Here is a 22,603-nt window from a genome sequence, read left to right as displayed (position 1 = left end):
TAGTTATCAGGCTGCTTCCTATTTTTGGCTGGTGTTTTGGGTGAATTTAGGTGCTGATCACAGTGATATGTACAGCAGGGATCCTTGCAGACACCAGGATCTTCTCCAGCCAGACGTGCAGTCGCTTATCAAAGGGGCCAGCCCAGATGGAAGCCAGCAGACCACGTTGAAACGCGTCTTTGTTTTGTTTTGTGGGGTTTTTTTCAAACCATTTTTTTTCTCTGCTTTTGCAGTTTCATCTGTCGGAAGTCTGATTTAGTTTGTTCTGAGCTTACGGGAGGAACTCTCTGCTGATGTAAGATCCTGCTTGCTCGGTTTGGTTCGGCATTATTAGGGATGGTCAAAATGGAACTTGTAGCAAAAAGCTTCAGGCATAATCATAGAAGGACGGATATTGCTGTGTGTCCTCAAAAGTGCAGCTGTCCCTGACCCGAGACCCTCCCCCTGCACTGATGGGGCAGCTGTTCACCAGACCTTTGCTTCTTATCATGTAAGCAAGCTTTAATCCTCTGCAAGATTTTGCCCCACGCCCAGCGATTAAGTTCCTTCACTTTCTCTGAAGGACCTTATGAGAACCTGCTGAGTTACACCCCGCTGTCTGTCCCTACCCGGACCCCTCCAGAAGCTCCGAGGGTCCCGGGGCCACGCTCCCTGCTCTGAGCAATGTCTGCCACGGCTGGGTTGCGATCCCAGAGCCATCACTGCTCCTCCTGTCTGGCAGGAGGGACCTGGCCAGGGCTGGCTGGAGCTCAGGGGGGGGCTCCTTTGCTGCCTGGCGCTGTGCGGGGTTTGCCCCCCATTCGTTCAGCCGGGGTTCACCAGCAGCAACCCGAGAGCTGGCATTGCAGGAGGGTGCAGGACGCAGGCTCGCGCGCCGCCATCTCCTCCGGAGCTGCTGCTCTCTTGAGTGGGACGAGGCTCTCGTTGCACAGGGTAATCCTTCGTGCTAAACGATCTCACCAACTTTGCATGTGGTGCAACACTGCATAAAATGAGTAAAAGCTGGCATCACCCTCCCGCCTTCTGTTCTCGGGAAAACAAATGCTGCTCCTGCAGGGTTATTCCCAGGGTGTTTGGAGACCCTCCCAATTGCCAAGCAATGCTGTCTTCCACAGCAAGAGGAGGCGGCTGCCTGTGCAGATGGAGGCCCCCCTCATTTCTAATGTGTGTGCGTTTTGGTGTCATCTTCCTTCCTTGGATTTTTCCCTTCCAACCGTTTCTCCAGCCCATGGAGCGCCCTGGGTGCGCTCACCTTCGCCCCCTGCTCTCCTGGGTTCCCTTGCTGCATCCTCCTTTGTCCCCCCCTTGCCTCCCTCACGTGCCTTCACCCCTCTTGCACTTGTCTCTACTCCTCCACATAAATATCAGTGGTGACAAACTGCTACCACCAGCCCATCTGTTTCTTTGTACAAATTTGTAGCCAGTTTTGAAACGTGATTTATAAATATTGCTTTTGCAGCCAAGGAGTGACACTGATGGATGTCAGCACAGATGGATTCACTAAGCTCTTGCTTAAATCCTTCTCTCTTTTGCTTTGCACCTACTTCCCTCGGCTCCTGCAAGGCAGCAGAAAGCCACCTCGGGAGGGTGACTTGTCCTCAGCACGGCAGGGACCGGCGTCTCCTCGGGAATGCTCCCATTAGAGTTCGTCAGGCAGGGCAGGGCTGGTAGCTGGGGAGCCGGGGGGGGCTACGGCCAGCAGGGAGTTAACTACGAGCTGCCGGAGAGGTGTCCGAGGGGTGGGCTGCTTGGGCAGGCACCTTGCCGGCAAAACTGACCCCACAGGAGGCTGGAGAAGCAGGAGAGTCAGATAAATCATAGAATCATAGAATGGTTTGGGTTGGAAGGGACCTTAAAGCCCATCCAGTGCCACCCCCTGCCCTGGGCAGGGACACCTCCCACCAGACCAGGTTGCTCCAAGCCCCGTCCAACCTGGCCTTGAACCCCTCCAGGGATGGGGCAGCCACAGCTGCTCTGGGCAACCTGGGCCAGGGGCTCACCGCCTTCACAGAAAAGAATTTCTTCCTGATATCCAATCTAAATCTCCCCTCCTTCAGTTTGAAACCGTTACCCCTCATCCTATCATTACACTCCCTGATAGAGTCCCTCCCCAGCTTTCCTGTAAGTCCGCTTTGGGTGCTGGAAGGCTGCTGTAAGGTCTCCCCGGAGCCTTCTCTTCTCCAGGCTGAACAACCCCAACTCTCTCAGCCTGTCCTCATAGCAGAGGTGCTCCAGCCCTCTGATCATCTTCGTGGCCCTCCGCTGGACCCGTTCCAACAGGTCCATGTCCTTCTTGTGCTGAGGACTCCAGAGCTGGACTCAGTACAGTGTCAAAGCGCAGAGCCCCACCGCCCGGGTGGGAGCAGAGCCAGGCAGGGTAGCGCAGGAGAGGACTCTGAACGCTGCCTGGGCTCCTCCAGGGCTCCTGGTGGGCAGCGTGGAGGAAGCCTGCGAGGGCTATAGGGAAAGCCCAGGGTGATCAATAATGCAGCCTGTCCATCAGATGAAGAGCTTGTGGAGTGAGTACCTGCTGGTAAGTGGGCGTATGGTGACAGGGCAGGTCTGCTGCAGCCTGATGCTGTCAGGACACGCTCAGGACACTGCCGCTTGCCCAAACCCTGCTGGGTCTGGCCCCAGTGCAGCCAGAAGTGCACGGAGTGGGGCTGGCCCTTGCAAAGAGCCTGCAGTTCACCCCTGCGGCCCCGCTCGGCAGCTCCCAGCGGCACGCAGAACTGCCCCGGCTCTGATGCTCTGGGTCAGAGCTACAAGAGCAAAACGTGACCCTTGCAGGAGACCTGAATTATAGCTGGTTTGCAGGAGTCAGGCTTTTGGAAACAGCGCCGTTTCCTACTGGTATCTCTCTCTTCTTGCTTTTGTTCTGTCCAAGGGAGTGCTCAAGCACTTCCTAATTCATCAGACAAGGAATAAATGTCACGTGTGGTAACGACAGCCCCAATCCAGAAGGAAGATGCCCAGCAAATGAAGTGCCTAAAGGAAGAGATAGAATTGGAAAAGCTGACCTCACCCAGGTCCAATTGGTGCCATTCCAAAGGCATTCACCGTCCTCTGCCTCCTAACTCACCTTTTGCTGGGTCTTTCTGGCCTGAGAAAATTGATTACAGAAGGATCAAAGGCAATTAAAGCCTGAAACCATGTTCTCCAAGAAATGCTAATTGTGTTGGAAGGGATGGTAGAAAGCATCCAAGCCCAGCAACCTGGAAGGGGTGCTAGATAATCTGGAGCGACACATGGAGCTACTGACTCCAGAGCTCAAGGGCTAGGCGAGCAGATGTCTGAACTCTCTGCAGGTCTCATTAAGAGCATGTAATGGGTGATAGAAGATCTGAAACTCATAACAATCAAAAGCAAAATGTTAGGATTTGAGGATTGCCTCAGGATAGAGGAAGCCTCTCCAGCCCCACAGGGATGCCGTTCTCAGCACGAGCAGCGCGGATGCTGATCTGATGGCGGGGAGAGGGGTGAAAAAGAGCACCAAATCTTCGGGGGGGCTGAGCACAAGGTCAATGAACAGCAGTGGTGCTGTGGCCTGGCACCCAGAGAACTTGGGAGAAGGAAGAGGCAAAAGGGAAAAATGGGATTATTCTTCTACCAGCTGCGTCTGCCTGTGGCTGGAGCGGACTCTGCTCCTTTTGGGCAGCTCCAGTGGCAGCATGGCCATGGGGTCCAGCCGGGAGCCATGTACACCTCCCCGGAGCTGGCGTGCCCGGGCACCGGAGCTGCAGAACAACTGCCGGAGAAGGGGAAGGCAGATGCTCGTGTGGCCTCGGGAGTGTGGGAGAGGGCAGGGATATCAAAACCCAAACTGGAGGTAGCTCGCTCCCTTCTGCTCTCCTAGCGCTGTTCAAGATTGAGTTATGAGAAGGATTTATTTGTTCTGTCTTTGAAGCTGCCAAGAGCCTCTTTGGAGAGGGAGTCGGAGAGACTTAATTATTTTCTTATTCCTAGTGATGTTACGCTACCACCAGAGCATATTGTGTTCCAAAACTTTCCTCTTAGAGCAGTATTGACTGGTCCCTGCAGACACTCAACCCACCTTGGTTTCTGCCTCGTATGGTGACTTGCTCCTCAAGCAGACAGAGGTGCCATCTCCTGTCTGTCACACAAGCTGGCATGACACGACACGGGATAACATCACTGAGGGGTCGGGGAGAGGGTGGCATAGGAAACATGCAGAGGAGATGACAGTTTGTGTAGCAAGATGGCAATGATAGTAAACGGTTTGGCTTGGGGCTTCAGGGAACACACGGTGCAACCCTTAGAGCGGTGTGACCGTAGCACAGAGGACTATGCAGGGGCTTAGTCTGGGCAGGACTGGGCAGGAAAACCTAAGCGTGGAGATACAAACTCAACTGTGCAGGAAAGCTGGATTAACGTCTGCTCAAATTTCAGTACCACCTCCTGGGAAACGTTGCTCCTTAACCTCCTGACCCCAAAAATGGATTTAGCAGGAAGCTGCTGCAGAGGAAGAGGCACGGGAGGCTGCAGGGCCCGGCCCGCGTGGCTTTTCTTTGCACCGACTTGGGCTGTGCCGATACAAACACACCTACGCCAAGCCACGCATCCTGAAGCAACTGCCTTGGGTCAGCTGCATGTAAAGAAACAGCTGTACCGAGAGAAATTACATCATTTTGTAGGAAGTTGCTTTGGATGCGTTTTCCCGGATCTGGGCAAAAATTTTCTTCACTTCTATTGTCAAATAGACTACATTGCATGGCAGCAGCACTGCTTTTTCTGGAGTATCTCAGAAGGGAACACAGAAGTCTGGAAGTAACAGGGGTGTAAGAGCAGCCCAGGATGTTGGGGAGCTGTGGGGGCAGCAGGGAGGGGGCTGGAGCCTGGAAGGGGCTGGAGTCTGCCCGAGGGGGGTCTGGCTCTCCAGCCCCCGCGAAAAACGTTGTAGGTGTAGACATGACATTTCTGTGGATCTCCCTCCTGTAGAAAGTGCTCGTGTCATCCTGTTTGGGAGAGAAAGTGTAGTTTTGTGATGTTTGAAATAGCGTTTTGCAGTAGGGATTTTTTGTATCTCTCCGTAGCGCCGAGTTTGGGGTTACAGAGCGAGACCTCAGCCCCTTCCTGAGCTGAGGGTTCTCAGAGCAGAGCTGTCTGTCGTGCTGCTGACAGATTTAGGTACTGGCTGCTTTATTTTGACTTTGCGGGTTCAGCAGTGAAAATACTTCTCCTTCCCATACGGGGAGGTGAGGGGGCTCAGTGCTGCGACGTGCTGCCTGAGCAGCCTCCGTTGAGCCGGGGTTAGTGGCCACCTCCCTGCGACTTGGATGTGTGTTTCCCCTTGATTTCTGGAGACTGTTTCTAAAAATACAGCGTGCCTTGTGGCAAGTCCCTAACAGGAGCTGGAGCTGGCTGTAAACAGGAGGGTGTCACCAGCCTTCTGCTGTATTTCCCGGGGGGCGAGGAGCTGGTGCTGCACCTGCTGAGAGAGCTCCCAAGCACAGCGGTTCGTCAGGCCTGGGCCAGAGACGGGCTGAGCAGCACCTGGAGGAACAGGGCTGTGCACGGGCATCCTCCGAGCCAGGATCCGACCACGAGCTCAGGCCGGTTACTCAACTGGTGTGATGGTGCCAGCGGAGGCGACCTTCCTGGGCTGATGGCCAGAGCCTTGGGGGTGCTCACAGCAAGTGGGTCTGTCCCATTTGTCCTGTGGCTTCCTCTCCACTGCATCCAGATGCCCGAGGCTTATGTTTAGCTGGGCTAGCTAGGAGTTAGTCCTGGCCTCTTGCTGAGATGGTGCCATTAACGTTATTTATATCTCCCTGCTATGCTGCAGCAAGCTGAGGGAGCAGCACCAAATGAGATCTTGTTACCTTTGTGCAAATGATTAGCATAACAATATTATTTTTTTTCCTAGCTCATCCTTGGTAGGCAATAGGCAGCTTCTCTGCTGCCAGCAGCCTGCTGCACTTGCTTCATCCTCTGTGCCTCCCGGGGGGCTGGTGCTCCCCTGCTCCTCCCGGCAGCTCTGCCGAATTCCTCTGCGCTGGGGCCACGTCCTGCTCCAGGAGTCTCCGCAGCGGTGGCAGATGTCCTGCAGGACCAGGTGGCTGCCCAGGCAGAGGGTCGGTGGTCCCTGCCTCGCCTACAGAGAAGCCGGGCAATGCGTGTGGGGGCAGAAAGATGGTGCTCCCTGCTGTGGGCGATCCCCTCCATGGGCTGCCGGCGCTGCAGCACTCAGGTCACGTCTGGCTCGAAGCACGGGTTGGTGCTGGGCGCTGCAGCCTTGCAGGAGGAGTGCTGGCATTGCATGCAGTATCTCCCTTCCAAGGCAAACCGTCCCCAGATCAACTCGCACGAGCATTTGCCTTACTGCCGTCTTCTGCTCTGTGCTCCTGAGGATGTTGCCTGCCTGAAGTCTGCTGCTGCGAGCAGGGATGAGTGAGGTTACCTGGAAAATTCCCTTAATGGATAAAAGATGCTACATACAAAGGAAGATGTTTTTTTTCTAGTGACCTGCAGCACAGTTCTGTGTGCACGAATAAGATCTGGTTTTGAATATCGCCCTTGTGGCATTCAGCGCAGCCTCCAACTGTTGGCTGGTGTGGTCTTCTCTCCGGTGTCCTTGCCTTTTCCCCCCTGAGCTCTTCAAGGCAGACCTGTGCTCTCAGCTGAACTGGAAGAGATGACTTTTTCCCTGTCTCCTTTATGCTGGAATCCCAGCTCTCCCCAGCTAGGGCGCCAAAGGCTCCGCTCTCCCCAGCCACAGGGCCGTATTCTGGCAACACAGAAAACTCTGGTGGGCTGAGTCCAGAAACCTAATGAGAGGAAGCAGCACTCTGGTATCTGAGTGCTGTTCTGGGCACAAGCCTGAGCACTGCTTCTGGGCACGGACAGCCCATCTTCCTCGCTCTCGTTGCACCTAGCCATGCTCGGCTCCAGCACACGCTGGGTGGGCTTCACCTCTGCACCTTCATGTCGGCGTGGGGGACACAGATTGCCCCAGCTCCTCTTCCAGACTGCCCTGAAGCAGAGACCAGCCTTGCCCTCACGTGGCCTTTGCTGGGGTCGGTTACAGCACTCATGAGGTCTGTGCCTCTGCCGTTTGTACTGGCAGAGCTGGGCGAGGGCTCAGCACTGGGATCCTGGCACACTCTGCCCAAAACACGTTGCCCCCAGCCCTGAGCAGCCCGGGTGGAGATGGGCTCTGTGCTCTGCTCTGTCCCGGCTGCTGCGCGGTGCCTCCGGGATCTGCCACGCATCCCGTCTGGCTGGTGGATCGTCCCCGTCCCTTGGCTCGGCGTGTGCCTGCCCCCCTGCCCTGCTCTTGGCTCATCTTCTGTCCCCGCCATGCCCCGAGTGCTCCCATGCAGCACCCGATCCATACGGCAATTTCCGCGGTGGCAGGCAGCCCGAGAGCCAGAATTAGAATAGATGTCTTTTCCGATCGAAGAGCTGATTGATACAGAAAGGGGCCAGTCCAGGATAAATCAGGTGCAATAAGGAGAGAGTCTGTAGACAGCAGCACCCTGCTGTGAGCGGGCCAATCTACGTTTTATTAGATAAAGACTGCAGACAGTCGGCAGCGACTTCTGACATCTGGCCGCAATAGTTGAGCTACTGTTCAATCCCTTCCCGGCTCTGCTGCTGGCTGGCAGGGAGCAGCACGCACGAGCAGGGAGCCGAGCTGATTTCCAGTCCCTGTTCCTACCCTCCCTCCTCCGGGTCGCCTGGGCACAGCTGCTGCTTGGGTTCGTCTCTGGCGCCGGGGCCCTGGAGGGGCCCATGAAGTGGCCGTGTTAATGGGATCGTAATGGGTTATGCTGTGCCGGCTGAGCCCCTGAAACAGCAGGGTTAGAGCAGATGGGAAGGAGGATGGCTGGCTGGGCTGGGAGGTTTGGAAGGAGATCTGCTTGCTCCTTCAGAAGTTACAAAGGATCCTGGGGGTATTTGGCTCTCCGGCTGAGGCAGGACCCTTCACCCGTGGCTCTTGGGTTTGGAAGCAGTAACTGCTCTTGCAGGTTCAGTGCCACCTGCAGACCCCCGTCCGCTCCGGTCTCCATTCAGCAATTCATTTTTATTCTGATTCCTGCTCTGTGCCACTCTCAGAGGGTCTTCTGGAAGGTTTTTTCCCCTCTCTCTGCTCCGACTTCGTTGTTTGTCTGCACAGATCAGACACTCACGTGCTGTTGCTCCTGTGTTGGGTTCGCCGTGCCCTGGGCATGCTGGCAGGGGACACACCGGGCTGGCCCCAAGGTGCCCAGCGAAGGGGAATGTGCTAGCACGTAGTGGGCCCCTCCAGGCACTCGGGCTGCTGAGGGGCTGCGGTGCAGGGGAGCCACGAGCTGAGTCCCTGCTCCCCTGTGACGGAGCGGAGGGAGGCCCCATCCCCTCTTTGGGCGGTGGCTGGAGTTGGCGCACGATCAACCCCAGTTTGTCTTGAGTGCGGAGGAGCTCAGGGCGAGTCCTGCTGGTTGTGCTGTGGGAGTGACTTTGCTGTGGGTTTACTTGTTCCCTGCAGACAACACAGCTGCAGTGCACACACAGAGGATGGGCTTCAATCGCCAGGAGCAGGATGTGTACTTGCTCCCCATTTTGGTGGTGGACAGTGGCCCCCCGGCCCTCAGCAGCACGGGGACTCTGACCATCCGCATCTGCGGCTGTGACAGCAATGGGGCCATCCAGTCCTGCAACAGCACAGCCTACGTCATGTCAGCCACGCTGAGCCCCGGTGCCCTCATCGCGCTGCTGGTGTGCATCCTCATCCTGGTCGGTGAGTGTCCGCCTGTCCCCTGGCCTCCTCCCGTCCTGTCCCTTCTCCTCTCCATCCAGCATCACACCAGCGAGCGCAGGCCGTTGCTGTGGGCATGGTGAAGGCTCCTTTGCCACCTCTCCTTTTCTCCTCTCCATCCTGCATCACACCAGCAAGCACAGGCAGTTGCTGTGGGCATGGTGAAGGCTCCTTTGCCACATCTCTCCTTGCTGGTAGCTGCAGCGTGCAGGGCAAGAATCATAGAATGGTTTGGGTTGGAAGGGACCTTAAAGATCCTCTAGTTCCAACCCCTGCCCTGGGCAGGGAGACCTCCCACTAGACCAGGTTGCTCAAAGCCCCATCCAGCCTAGTCTTGAATGCTTCCAGTGATGGGGCATCCACAGATTCTCTGGGCAACCTGGGCCAGTGTCTCACCACCCTCACAGTAAAGAATTTCTTCCTGATATCCAATCTGAATCTACCCTCCTTCAGTTTATAACCGTTACCCCTCATCTTATCACTACGCTCTCTCATAAAGAGCCCCTCCCCATCTCTCCTATAGGCCCCCTTTAAGGACTGGAAGGGGCTATAATGTCTCCCCAGAGCCTTGCCCCCTGCCAGTGGGGGACCATCAGGCAAGCTCTCACGTTTGCCCCAGCTCCCCTGCGCAGGGCTCAGCAGGGCAGCCAGAGCAGGGCTCCCTCTGCGCAGGCCGGGGGGAGCTGCTGCCCGGCGGAGGCTGGAGAGCTGCTGGCTTGCTCCCTGCCTCGCTGGGCAGGAGCCGAGAGCTGCTTGCAGGCTGCCGTGCCGTACCCATGGCAGACGGGGTACGAGTGCATCCCAGCACGGTGGCCAAGGACAGCAAGTGTGGGGCGTGCAGTTGCGCTCTTACCTCGGCGTGTGGGGAGGGTCAGGGTTGGAGTGTGGATGCTCGCAAACCAGAGCACTGCCCAGGTCGGAACCTGCGCCCTGGGAATGCTGCTGGCTGCCACTGACACGCTGGCACAAGCTTGTGTTTGGGCCATCACGGCACGGTGTGAAGGCGCAGGGGAGGCATGGGCTTCTGTGCTGGTGGGAAAGGGCTCTGAGAGAGGGGCGTTGCAGTGCCCTGAGGTTTAGCATAGGGCAGTTGATGGATGCTGCTGCTGAAAGCCCTCCAGCATCAGTGCGGGCTCTCAGCTGGCTCCTGAGGGCTGTCCGGACACCTGCGGAAGCCAGCGCCTTGTTGAGTGAAGTCTCCTCTCCTTGACTCCCCATCTCCTGCTGTGTCTCCGTTTAGAAAACCCTTTCCCACAGGGTGCACTTTACACTGGTTTCATTTTCCAACGCAGTGCAAACAAATTTCTGCCTAATTGCCCAAACGAATAAAGTGCACATCGGTGCTTTAAAGGTGATGGGATGAATGGATGATGATCCAGGACGCATCTGCGGCTCGTTGCTCAGGCTCTGTGCCATCTGCTCCACATTCACCCTCCCAACATTTGGCTGCTGCTGTGATTCATGCACCCCCTTTTCCCACTCATCTTCTGCAGAATCCATCGTTTGTCTGTCCAGCCATGCCTTCATCCATCCGTCCCTCCTGTCTCAGCTGTCGCGCTGCATGGGAAAGGAAGCTCCTGGTCCACACTGGAGCCCGGGCAAACCTCTGTGACACAGCACAGATGCTGTTTGGTGGCTGATAGGAACCAGCTGATACACCGGGGGTCTCGGCTGCTGGGCTCCCCGTGCCTCTGCGCCCGCTGCCGAGCACCGGCCGTCCTTGCCCCTGCGCCCATCTGACCATCTCTTCCTTTCCCAGTGCTGGTCCTTCTGATCCTCACGCTGAAGCGACACCACAAAAGCCACCTGACGTCCGAGGATGACGAGGACATGAGGGACAATGTCATCAAATACAATGACGAAGGGGGTGGCGAGCAGGACACAGAGGCCTACGACATGTCAGCCCTGCGCAGCCTCTATGACTTCAGTGAGATCAAAGGTGGCGACGGAGGCGGGGGGCCAGGGGAGGGGGTCCCCAGCGGAAACCCGGCCTCCGAGCTCCATGCCCTCCCACAGTGGGTGCAGAGCCCAGACCTGGACTTCTCCGTGTTCAGAGACTATATCTGCAAGAAGGTGGAGCAGGCGGACGAGGACCTCTCCGTGCCACCCTACGACTCTTTCCAGACCTACGCCTTCGAGGGCTCGGACTCCCCCGTGCCCTCCCTGAGCTCCATCAACACCTGGTCCAGCGGCTCGGAGCAGGACTTCTCCTACCTGGGGGTCTGGGGGCCGCGTTTCCGGCAGCTGGCAGCGCTCTACGCGGGGCGCAGGGGCGAGGAGGACAGCGAGGAGTCCTAGCCATCCCGCCAACCCCTCGCGAGGCTCCCGGCGCCTCCTGGACCGGGGCTCTGTGCCACAGGTGCCACGCGGGGACAGCGTGTGCCTCCAGCTGGGCTTGGTGGCCGCCAGAGAGGGTCTGCGCCGCGGAGACAGGGAGCACTGGGTGACACGCTCCTCGGCAGCTTCCTCCTGTTCGGGGCACCTCTGCACCCCCACGGTGAGGCCAGGGTGCCCAAAGGAGCCACTGTGCCCATCGTCATCTCCTTAATACCAGTTTCCATTAAAGCACTACACATTAATTTAAGAAAGAGAAAATCTAATTCAAGAGAATTTGGATGGGGATTCTCCCCCACGAATTATCATTTAAATAGATCTGTTCAGTGAGCCCAGTTCAGGAGAGGAAGAGCAAACCTGGAGCCTTTTGTCGTCTAAATTGGTTTTGTCACTTGAGTCAGAGCATTTGAAGTGCTTTGATTTCTTTAAGAGCTTTCCTTGCAGAGGGAAACAAGCTTTTAACTTCTGTTCAGCTTTTTCCCCCTTAGGTTTGCTTGCTCTTTGGAGTCCTCCTTCTCTCTGCACGTGGGCTCCTCGGCGGCATCGGAGGGAGCGTGGGGCGCTGGGGATGCGCCTGCTGGATGCGGGCTCCGGGCTCACAGCCCCCACGGAGCGACGGCTGCACTAGAGTTCACTTCAAAACACACTTCACCTCTAAGCTGCAATTGCTTCACCTCTCAGTTCTTAGACCTTTCTTGGGGTTATCAGAGATGCTTGTGATTTGAAGGGGCTCTCCCTGCACAGCGGGGGTCATCTGTGAGGTCCTGATGTGCCCCGTGGCCCTGGTGATGGATGGGGACGTCCCACCCGCTGCCAAGGCACGGTGCTGTGGCCGGAGTGATGGAGCAGCCGCGGTGCTGGAGAGCATTGTCAGAGGGGTGCGGAGTGGCATTCCCTGTGGTGGCTCTGCCAGCCCCTCGGGGCAGGCTGGGCCTGGGTCTGCAGCACCCTCAGCCGAGCTCTAGCTTCCCACCAAATGCCACGGGCTGCGCAGGGCAGAAGGCAGGACATCAGCACACCCTGGCCTTGAGTGATGGGGGAGAGCTGCATCCCGGCTAGAGGACCGTGCTGCAGGGCACGAGAGAACCACAGCCCCCTGGTTTGGAGAGATAATTCCTGCTTACACCCAGCTGTGACAGCAAAGCATCACCATCGGCAATAGAAAAGCCATCCCCAGGACAGGTCCATGAGGCCAGATCCTGCTGGCACTGCTGTGCAGGCTGGGTAGCGGGTCTGGGACACCTCAGGGTTACCCCAGCTGTCCCCACCCCGGCACAGCGCCCTGCAAGAAACCTGCGCAAGCTCCCACAGCGGGGCCACCTTTCCGTGAAACCTCTGGTTTCAAGAGGCGGGTCAGGAGGAGGCCGGCGGGATGTGCCATTGCTCCTCGGGCTGCAGATGCTGCTGGAGGTAAGCGCTGGGTGCCCCGCGCCTTTCCAGCCTGCTGCCGTCCCCCGGGGTAAATTGAGCAGCACTTCGAGCAACACCCCCGGGCAGCTTCTCAGGCCGTGCTGGCTTGTGCAGCTACTTATCTGTTCCTGTTGGAAAAAAAAAAAATCAATTATATCATTGATAGGTAACTAATAAGGTCTCCCAAGGCCTGACACATCCTGGGCTTGTCATTGGGTTTGTCCTTTTAGTTTAGCCACAGACAGTCTTTTCTATCCTCGGAGAAGGTTTAAATGTAAATGTACACGCGTGTTCATTTTCCACTGTGTTTTGCTTCCCGGCTGCTGGCGTTGGTCCTTTGGCTGCAGCACGAGACCTGACAGCGGAGAAGGGCAGGACGCGTCTTTGCCACGGCTCCTGCCCCGGGCTGCTCCTGCCCGCTGCCGCCACGTCCATCCACGCAGGAGCCGCAGCTCGGCTTTCGTGCTGGGACCGGGAGTTGCTCGCTTCTCAGGGTCTCTCCGGTCTCCCCCCCAAAAAAGGAGGTGGCAGGCATCCCGCTGCTGGCACCCGCACCCCGGCGTGCTGCTGGTTCACTGTGATGATGCTGGGAAGGCAGCGGGGCCAACGGGCTGCTTCACGCTGGCCCTCGAGTGCCGGCTCCGGCCACTCCACCTCAGGCAGGTGATGCCCTGAACCCCAGAGCAGGAGAATGGAGAAAGCCCTCTCTTTCCTCAGGAACGTGTTCGTGTTTTCCCTCCGGGCTGAAGAGCTGTGCCCTTGCCCCTCCGGAGCTGGCCCTTCCTCTAGCAAAAGTGTTGTGCAATAGCAGGGCTCTGTCCGTAGGAGATGGGGTCTGACAGGGTACGTGTTTAGCAACCCTCCCACCAGGTTATTCTCCATCCCCGACCAGCCAGTCCTCCCCAGCGCGCATGCACGCACACTTGCATTTTAATTTCCATCCCACGTGTAAATACGGGAGGAGCGCGGATGCCGAGCGAGCCGGCTGCTCCACGCGGTGCTGCCCCGCACTCCCTGCCCGCCTGCACCGGGCAGGAGGAACTGGTGGCTGCCACCATGTCTGATGGAGTCACTTTGGTTTCCTTTCTCTACCCAAATGAAATTAGGAGGTTGATTTCCTCACCCCTGTTATTTTTTCAAGGTCTTTCTAGGACCTGGGAATAAATTATTTCCTTGTCGTCTAGCCTGAGTCTTATTTGCTTATTTTTGTCTTGTTTTGTTTCCTCATATTGCACTGTCAGCAAGGTCCCATCTGTGCCTCCCCGGAGGAGCCAGCCAGCCAGGTTTTGTCCCACCAACAGGATGGTCCATGGCACAGCCTGGGGCAGTGTCTTTCCTGCCAGGAGCCGGCAACCAAACCGCCTGCCTCCCGCAGCAAGGTCCCACCAGCAGGACGCTGCTTCTCTGGCTTCTCAGAACCATAGAATCAGAGAATTGCCTAGGTTGGAAGGGCCCTTTCAGATCATCGAGTCCAACCATCAATCTGTCACTGACAAAAACCATCATTAAACCATGTCGCTAAGCACTACGTCTACCTGTCTTTTAAATACCTCCAGGGGCGACAATTCCACCACTTTCCTGGTTCCTGATTTTCATGGAAATGCTCATCAGAAAAAGCTTCTTCAAGAGAAGGGTCAGTTATTCTGGCTGACTTTGAAGGAAATGATGGGGGAAAAAAATGCCTGTGGCTTTCTCCATCTCTTCAGGAGGAGAAAGTCGGGTTGTGCTTTGAGTGGTATGAGGTGCTGGGTGTGTGGTCCAGGCTGGCTGTGGTGCCTCCTGGCCATGTCTGCTCCCAGCAGGAGACACCCCAGCACCGGGGCCCGGGGTCTGAGCCCCCACGGCTGGGCTAAGGCTCCCCAGTGTTGTCCCACAAGCACTGGTCCCCGTGGGAGAGCACCAGCAGCTCGTCCTGCGAGGGGAGGGGGTCATCATTCCTTCATCCTGCAGGACAACAGCAGGAAGAAGAAGAGGCAAACTGCACACCAAGCAACAACAGAAAGTCCGATGATGCATCTTCGTGATCTTCCTGTTTCAGCCAACAGAGTTCCTTAGTGTTCCTTAAAAAGTGCTTCTTCAGTGTGGTTCTCTTGAAGTCACCAACAGCCTCGTAGCTGACCGGGTGATCACTCACAAGCTCCCATCCATGGACCTCTTCCCAGCTTCAATACAGCTGGGCATTGTCAGTGGGTTTTGTGACCATGACCCGTCCTCACGTTGGCAATGGCGTGTATTACGGCAGTGTTCAGTTATTGGCTGCAGCAAAAAAATCTCCTTCGTATTCAGTTTTAATACTGAAACGTTGCAAATAAATGACACTCTAGCCTGACTGCAGATAAATCAATTGCTGGTGGGTTTCTTGATGGCGAGGGACTGAGGAGGGAGCAATGTGTTAATGGAAAACAAGCGTGAACCTCCCTGAGCCCAAGAATCCTGGTCAAGGCACACAGCCGCGTACGCTCCGGCAGGTGGTGGCTGGATGTGGTGACAGCAGCTGGCCAGCACAGAGAGAGGGGGACACATGCTAAACTCTGTGGTGGCATCAGTGTAGGTCAGCAGATAGCACAGGCAGAATTTAAACCTCTCCATAAAGTGACAGTCATTTAAATAACATCTTGCAGTCCTCGCTCCGAAAAAGGCTTATTGATCCCCGAGGTCTTTAAACGTTTCCATATCCTTCACCATCCCCGTGCCTCCGCTCCCACCCTGCTCCCTCGATTATTCACTAAATGTTATGGAAGAAGCATCTGGTGACCTTTGACGGCAGCAGTTAGTGGGATGCTGTAACAGAAGGGAGAAGTCTTGAGGCCGGAGGGTTTTTCAGGCGCGCAAGGTTTGCTGCCAGACCCCAATGTACGCGCGGCTTTTCTTGTCACAGTTGCAGCGAGCGCCTCTATAGCTGCCAGCCTCGAGGAGGCCTTTTTGCAAGCATCATCGTTAATTGCCCCAAAACAACATGTGTCTCAGCAGCGCACTCACAGCTGTATGCTCCGGCAGTTCCAGAGACATCGGCCCCTTGCTGTTGGCAGAGGTTCTGATGGTTGCTGTGTGTTTGCACCCTGGGTTTTCAGCTCAGGACCTTGGCAACAAGGGCTCACGCGTTCCAGCTGCGGCCAGCACGGACATGTGCTGGCTCCACACATTTCCCTGGCTCCTGCTCTCCAACTCGGGCATGCAAACAAGGAGCCCAGCTACCTTGGGAGTCCGGGGATCAGGTGAGCTGGATTGTCCTGGGAACTCCCCATCGGCAGAGGAAGCACCTGCAGTTAATGTGCTCCTAACGAAGGAGGTAACAAGTGCCTGGCATTGAGTGTGATGAGCCTGGGCCGTGCAGAAGGATTTGCTTCTTGATATTGTGGAGGAATGGAGAGAGCTCAAAGCGACAAATTGCCAGCCAGAACCAGACCCTTAACTACAAAAGAGGAGGATTATTGAGAGCTCTGATTGCAGAAGCATCTGTGAAGATGTTTGAAGAGCTCCATGTCCCCTCAACGCAGCCCCTTTTGAGGAGATCTTTCTATAGCATCTTCTCTCTCCTCAGCAGTTGCACAGCAGCCTCTGGCTGCTTGCAGGCCGAGGGCAAGTTGATCTCTTCCTTCCTTGCTTCTGCAGGAGGGGAAGCCAGTCCTGCTCTGCAGATTGGTGCCCAGTGGCAGGGCTGTCCCTCATCCAGGGGCTGAGCAGGCTGGGCAAAGCCAGGGACTGCTCCGCTGGCGAGCGTGGAGTGAAGATGCTTCTTCCAGGTCCGTTTTCTCACATCAGAGGCAGCTCCGGGGTTGTGGAACACGCAGCACCATGGGCCAAGGGCTCCCAGATCATTAATGATGCCCCCATTTGCCCGCATGGAGCGGGGCAGTGGGTGCACAGAGTAGGGAGTCACCCCCTCACTACCCGCCTCCGAGGCTGAGGCGCGACCCTCGCCGCACGGGATGCAGCCCGAGGCTGTCTGCTGGCAGAGGACAGTGGCATTTGCCACCATTGCATTCTGAACGAGCCCTGCAAGGCTGGTGCCCCTGTGCTATGACGGCGGCTGGATACCGTGGCTCCGCTCCCAGCCCCAGCACGGGGACGCTGCAGCGGTCACCTCTAACGCCTTTGCTGGGAGGCACCACAAGCTCCGGAAGGCAAGGTGTCCGAGCCTCCTCCAGAGAGGTATTTACAAAAGATGGATGTGATCTGCTGGGATCATTAAGGGGAAATGAAAAAAGGGCAGTGATATCTGCACCCCCAGGAGAAAAATACATCTCTGGTAACTGAGTGCAAGCAAGGCCGTGGAAAGCTCTGCCTACTGCTCGTGTTGGTAATACGCGGCTCGGGAAGGTGATCGCTCTTCCTCCCATATCCTGCGAGGAAGCTGCTCTCTCACCAGAAAGCTGCCTCTAACCACCTCTGCCACAGCTACTATCACAGCTCCCTGCATCCTTTCATTTACCAAGCCCTTGAGCTTTCTTTGGGGTTGGTATCAGACTCTTGCTGCTCAGCATAATCTCAATTTTGCATCTCTGCTCTTTGTGCTCAGCGCAAAGACCACAGCTGTGTCTTGTTAGGGGGTTCTTGCTGTGCCACGATGCTCCGGTTTGTGCTCTCTCCTTGCTGTGGCTCCGCTGCTTCCCAGCCCATCCCAGGAGTGTTTCCAGCTTCCTGGAGGTGACCTAGGCTTGTGGTCTGCAGCAGCAGGTATTCCTCCCCGCTCACTGGTGGGGAGGGGAGCTCAGTTTCCAGGCAGCTGTTACCGCTGTGTGTTACCACAGCCAGATAAGATAGAGAGAAAAAAAAAAAAATGGTTGAATTTTACTTGGCCTTGGAATCTTGCTCCTGGGCAGGCATTCAGTGGGGCTGAAGTCTCCCCCTTGTTTTGCTGAGCATGCCGGGGCGGTGCGGTGAAGAGTGGGCATTCCTGCTGTTTACCAGGACTGCGTCCCGCTCCGGACACTGGTGCCACGCGGGGTGGCCAGACTGGCTGTCACCTACTCGCACATCCCAGCCTGGGCTTGCTCCCGGCACCGTGGCTCTTTTCCAGATGAGCATGGGTTTAATGACTGTCCTTCAAATTCTTAGGGAAAGACATTGGGCTTTGCAAAGCTGGATCCAACACAGGTGGGCAGAGCCTGAAGCGGTCGGGATACGCAGCTACGGTACCAACAGAGCAAGGGAAAACCAGGAGCCCCCGCGCAGTAATTGCACATCCCCAGCTTCACAGAGGGCCTCAGCCCAGCCTGCCCTCGCCGATGCTGGAACCCAGGTGTGTGTGGGGAGGGGGGGGGTCAGCATCTGGCCTTTAATGTCACGATATTGCACAGCAGGAAAGGGTAAAATACGGGAGCAGGAGCTGAGTGCCTCAGCATTTGCCTCTCCTGGGTTGTGCAGCGTGGCACGCTGCCCATCGCCTCTTCTGCCCGTGCCTTCGCCAGTCACAGAATCATAGAATAGGATGGCGAGCGGCTGCTCTTAGACATCCCTCATCTATTGCTAGCGACAGGCAGTGTTTGTGGCTCGGGGTTTGTTAACTGCCCTGTCCGGCTACGCTGTGATTTTATGGATGTATATTTTTCATCTGTCTCCAGCGCTGCTGTAGAGGAGCTGCTCAGGTGAGCGTGAATGAGTCCAGCTGTTCGCTGGGGGGTGAGGAGGGGGGAGCAGATGCCAGCCATTTCTAAATGCATCCCCTTCGCTAGTGTTTTAACCACAGTAATTGGAGAAGTTTTAATCCCTCTTCTGCAGGGGGAAGCACGCATCGCTAACAGAAACGGTCCACCCCGATGTATCCCCAGCTGAGTCAGCCTGCAGCAGCTTCCTCCGCGGTCAGAAGAGTCACTCACCTTTAGCCAGGAATCAGGCAGCTGTTGAAATCCCTTCACATTGCACGCAAATTAGGCATTGAAAATACTCATTACAGCCAACATGACACGCCTTCATTATTCCAGAATAATTGTCTGAAAGGCTCAGCTCCGCAGCACAAGCTTGGCTTGGTGCAGAAATGTGATAAAAAGAAAACAGGAAGTGCAATCAATGCTTGTAATCCTTTTAAATAAAAAGGTACTTGCTAGTAGCTGCCAGCATCTTTAAAAAGCTGTGATTTCCCTGGAGAGAGCCCTTATCAGCTATGACTGCGTGTCATTCTGGCTGTCTGTCAATCCATCAGACTTCAGTGCCACTGACATTAAGAAGCCAGGCGTTAAGATTATCACATTTAGCCGTAATGTAGCACAGATTGTGTTGACATTTGGAAAGTATTCCACCACAGGAGCCATTTGACTTCAATACTTTCTGCCCAAAGGAAAAAAAAAAAAAAACCCACCACAACAAAAAAACCCGCTTCGAACTATTTCAGGGAGGGAGCCCCCTCTGCCTGCAGGGTGCTGGGTGGCCGTGACACCCTGCCATCATGGTGAGGAGGAGGAGGGTGCGATGGCTGGGAGCAGGAGGGACCCTGGCTCCGAGGGGGCTGTCAGCCGGCTGAAAGCTGCGTTCTGCTGCTGGCAGCTTCCTCCAGAGCCTTGCCGTGCAGCTCCGCAAGGTCTCCCAGCCCTGAGCACGTGGAGTCCAGGCAGGGCTTGCCGTGGAGGTCCAGCGCCCAGCGCCGCTCCCCTGCAGAAACACGGCTCCCCAGTGCCTTTGCCGCACCTGGGTCCTGGTTTGAGCCACACAGGATCAATTTCTCTTTCGCTAATTTTACTTCTCAGTAAGGTCTCTTCTAATGCTTGGGAAAACTGCATTTTTTAGAAGCCTCTGGTGTCTGAATTTGTGAAAATATTCACTTTATAGCCAGCTCTGGCGTGTGGGTTTCAAGGTCTCGGTGTTTTCAAGCTCGCCAGGTGCGGGGCTGAGGAGGAGCAAGACCCGGGCACTTGACCCAAGCTGACAACAGGATTATTTCATACCATGAACATCACGTTCCATGTAAATTAGAAAGTTTGCTGAGAAGCTCTCTCTCTCTTGATGGCTGTTGCCCTGAGAACTCCTTTCCGTGGTTCTGGAGCCCCGAGCCCTTCCCTTCCTCTGGAAGCCGCAGCGTTCGCAGTGTCCCACATTTGCTGTCCCTGGCTGGGAGTGGCACAGCTTCCTGCTGAGACAATGGGCTGAGTATGATCCTTGTGTATTTTATATTGGTGTTGGGATCAATACTGGTTCTTTAGTATTCTTAATGTTAATTATTTAGTCTTATTCTATTAAATCTGTTTATATTTCAACCCTTGTTTTTCCCGATTCCCCTTCCCGGGTGGGGAGGTGTCATTGGATGATAGAATAATTGTTCTATCTATTGTCTAAATGACAATAAATTGTTGTGGCTTCTTCAAACCGTAACAACCTGGCAAGAAGCACACTTGTATGTTCGTTAGCCGAGGGGGTGTCCCTTGTGAACACGCTGGGCAGTGCGATGCAGCACCTTCTTTGCCAGTGGGGACTAGGAGAGCATCACCCTGGGCAGACACTATGGGGACAAGGGCTCCACCCCTCCTCCTGGCACATCTCCTCCCGGGAAGGCCTCTTCCCGCAACAGAGAGGGGGATATTCCAGGCTGTGTGCTTAGGGGGAGGCTAGGCCATAGAAACAATGGTAAACGACCTGAAATGAACTGATTAATCTCTTTAAATAACTGTGAAACCATTTTCCAGAAAAAGTTAATCTACTCTAAATGGCTCCGGTGCTTTTCCTGGGCCCCAATCAATATGTGGTCGCTTGCTTTTCATGTGTGATTCACAGTAATTGCAAAAGAGCATTTTCTGAAGAAAATTACATTCTGCAAGCAGAAATGCAAAGAGACACTAGGAACAATTAGCCTTAAATCCCAGAAGAAGGCACGCTCTCGGGCGCAGGGGTGAGCTGGAGATGCTGTAGCACCACAGCTCAGTGTCCTGGGTTCCTCTCCAGGAAGCCACCGGAGATGCTGGAACGTGTTATGTCCAGCTGGTTTGTTCAGAAGCCTCTGATCCTTCTAGGCCTGGCTGTGGGGACCCTGGCCTGCGGACACCCAGCCCATCAGCTGCAGAGAGAAGGTGGCCGCAGGACTACAAGGTTAGGCAGAGACACATCCCTTTCGTGCCAACATGGGAACAGACGTGTGCAGAGCCGATGTAGCCCCGCCGCAGGTCAGATCCCCAGGTCTCTCCCATCTCCTTCATCTCCTGCTTAGGTTTGTATGTGCCGGGTTTGCCCCATCCTTGCCCAGCCTGCTGGCACGTGCCCACACAACCGGCTCCTGGTTTGCCCTGGAGGGCTGGTGTGGGGCAGGCAGGGAGGCAGCGGGGCGGATGGGCGGACGGGCAGATGTCCCCAGCAGGGCAGAGCTTCCCCAAGGCTGCCCAACATGGGGCGCGGGGGTCCTGCCCAGCCTCCAGCCTGAGGAGAGGACAGGCACCCCCTCCCAAGGAGTCTATCGCTTCTCCATCATCTGCTGTAAAACCAGAGCATAATTTTCCAGGATGTCATTCTCATTCTAGGGGGAAGGCTTATTACTTGTGATTTACCCATAAAAAAGCCTGGTGAGTTATGAGCGTGTGTCTGTGGGTTTGCCCATCAATCCATCACGGGGGCTGCGGGCGGGCTCTCCGCAGGGCAGGGGGAGCACGATACAGGGACTAAGGTGAGCATGCCACTGTGATTGACACGCTGCTTTTACCATCCGTAAAGCTTCTGACATATTCCTTTTGGCTCGGTGCAGATCCGCGCTGCTGAGCTCCAGCACAAATGTCATTAAAACATGTTCTACCCATGGTACCTATAAATAATTGAGGCGGCAGGTCTGCACTAAGCTCTGTGCTGCAGCTTTCTGCTCCTCCGGTGAGGGGGCCCAGGAAGATGATGACCTTTCTTCCTCCCAGCTACCATCTTTGAAATGAAGGGGTGCCTGGCACTTTGTCCCCACACTCGCTTCTCTGCTGGATCCCTCCGGCTGCGTAGGATGCTCCCATGGCTTAGAGGGGGGTGTCTGGTGTGCTCCCTGCAGTGAGGTGAGCAGGGAAATCCATGGCTGAGAACGTTTCTCGCTGCTGTGGCCTTGGTAGTGCCTGATTCGAAGCAATGGGTCCATGAGCACAGCTTTCCTTGCCTGGCTGAGGCTGGTGGGAGCATCCCAGCTCTGTGCGAGACCCACCAGGCTACTGGCACCGTGGGATGGTGCGGTTCCTGCCACCTGTCCCGTTCACGGGATGGACTGCCCTGGCCCTTCTGCATGTCCTGGCACAAAGGGCAAGTGCCCTCCTTGATCCGGGCTCCTGTGGGCCAGCAGGCACAGACCATGGGCTGGCAGATGAGCTTTCAGGCAAGGCAGCGGCGTGGGCCAGCAGCAGGCTGCACAGCCCCTGCGAGCCTGTCTCCGGTGAGAGGAGCAAGCTCACACCTTCAGCATCAGCCCCCGTCATGCAGGTGCTGGCTCACTCCGTGCCCACGGGCAAGTTGCTGCTTTTCTCCCTTCTCATGACAGCCACCAGCTCCCCCGTGTCAGTGGGAGTCATTAGCAAGCCTGACGCTGGGAACATGCAGTACAAATACTGAGTGCTAATATCTCCGCTTCGCTGTGACAGTAGCAGTAATCCCGGCGTGATGCCGTGTCCCCCCAGCAGCCCGTGCCCTGCTGTCCCTCAGCTCTGCCAGCCTGCAGCCAGGCTTCTTCCAGACGTCTCACCGCTCCCTGGGGTCCGGGTGGGCACGTGTGGGAGAGAGCAGCGTCACTCATTGTCCAGAGAGCCATAGCCAGGTGTTCCAGTGATGGAGGAACACCCTTCTGCCCCAGCGCCAGACCTCTACCACCACGTCCCGGGCCAGGCTGGTGGTGCCGGGCAGCAAGGCCTGAGCATGGCCATCCTGTCCCCCGCACACAAGCCCACAGAGCCGTGGGCACGTGCGGAGGCAGGTGCTGGTGTCTGTCTGCGTGTGGAGGCGTGCAGCCATGCAGAAGCGTGTGTGCGTGTGTGTGCCGAGGCACAGACGCCGCGCTGTGCAGGATGCATATGCCCTGACAGATCATGAAGGTATATTAAATAGCAGCTGTCGGGCTCTTTCTGAGCACAGCGGTAACACAGTTGGGACCATTGTGATGTCTTCTTAATTTAAACTCGTGTTGTCTTTCAGCCACGTGCTAATGAGGGCTAATGGGGA

At 56.1% G+C, this 22,603-nt stretch overlaps 1 protein-coding gene across 4 annotated transcripts in view; it reads left to right on the top strand.

Moving 5' to 3' along the window:
- The window catches only part of CDH22 (cadherin 22), an 88,675-nt gene extending 74,987 nt beyond the window's left edge, over window positions 1–13,688 (top strand). For all 4 annotated transcript variants that reach the window (XM_074604936.1, XM_074604937.1, XM_074604938.1 and 1 more), the window contains 2 exons: window positions 8,492–8,743; window positions 10,521–13,688. In XM_074604936.1, the coding sequence (XP_074461037.1) occupies window positions 8,492–8,743; window positions 10,521–11,059 (791 nt within the window). In that variant the 3' untranslated portion in view covers window positions 11,060–13,688. The remainder of the gene's footprint in view (window positions 1–8,491; window positions 8,744–10,520) is intronic.
- The last annotated feature ends 8,915 nt before the right edge of the window (window positions 13,689–22,603 follow it).

This window comes from Larus michahellis, chromosome 12, assembly GCF_964199755.1.
Source record: "Larus michahellis chromosome 12, bLarMic1.1, whole genome shotgun sequence".
Lineage (NCBI taxonomy): Eukaryota > Metazoa > Chordata > Aves > Charadriiformes > Laridae > Larus > Larus michahellis.
Note: the sequence above shows the minus strand (reverse complement) of the source record. Positions and strands in the feature narration are given on the sequence as shown.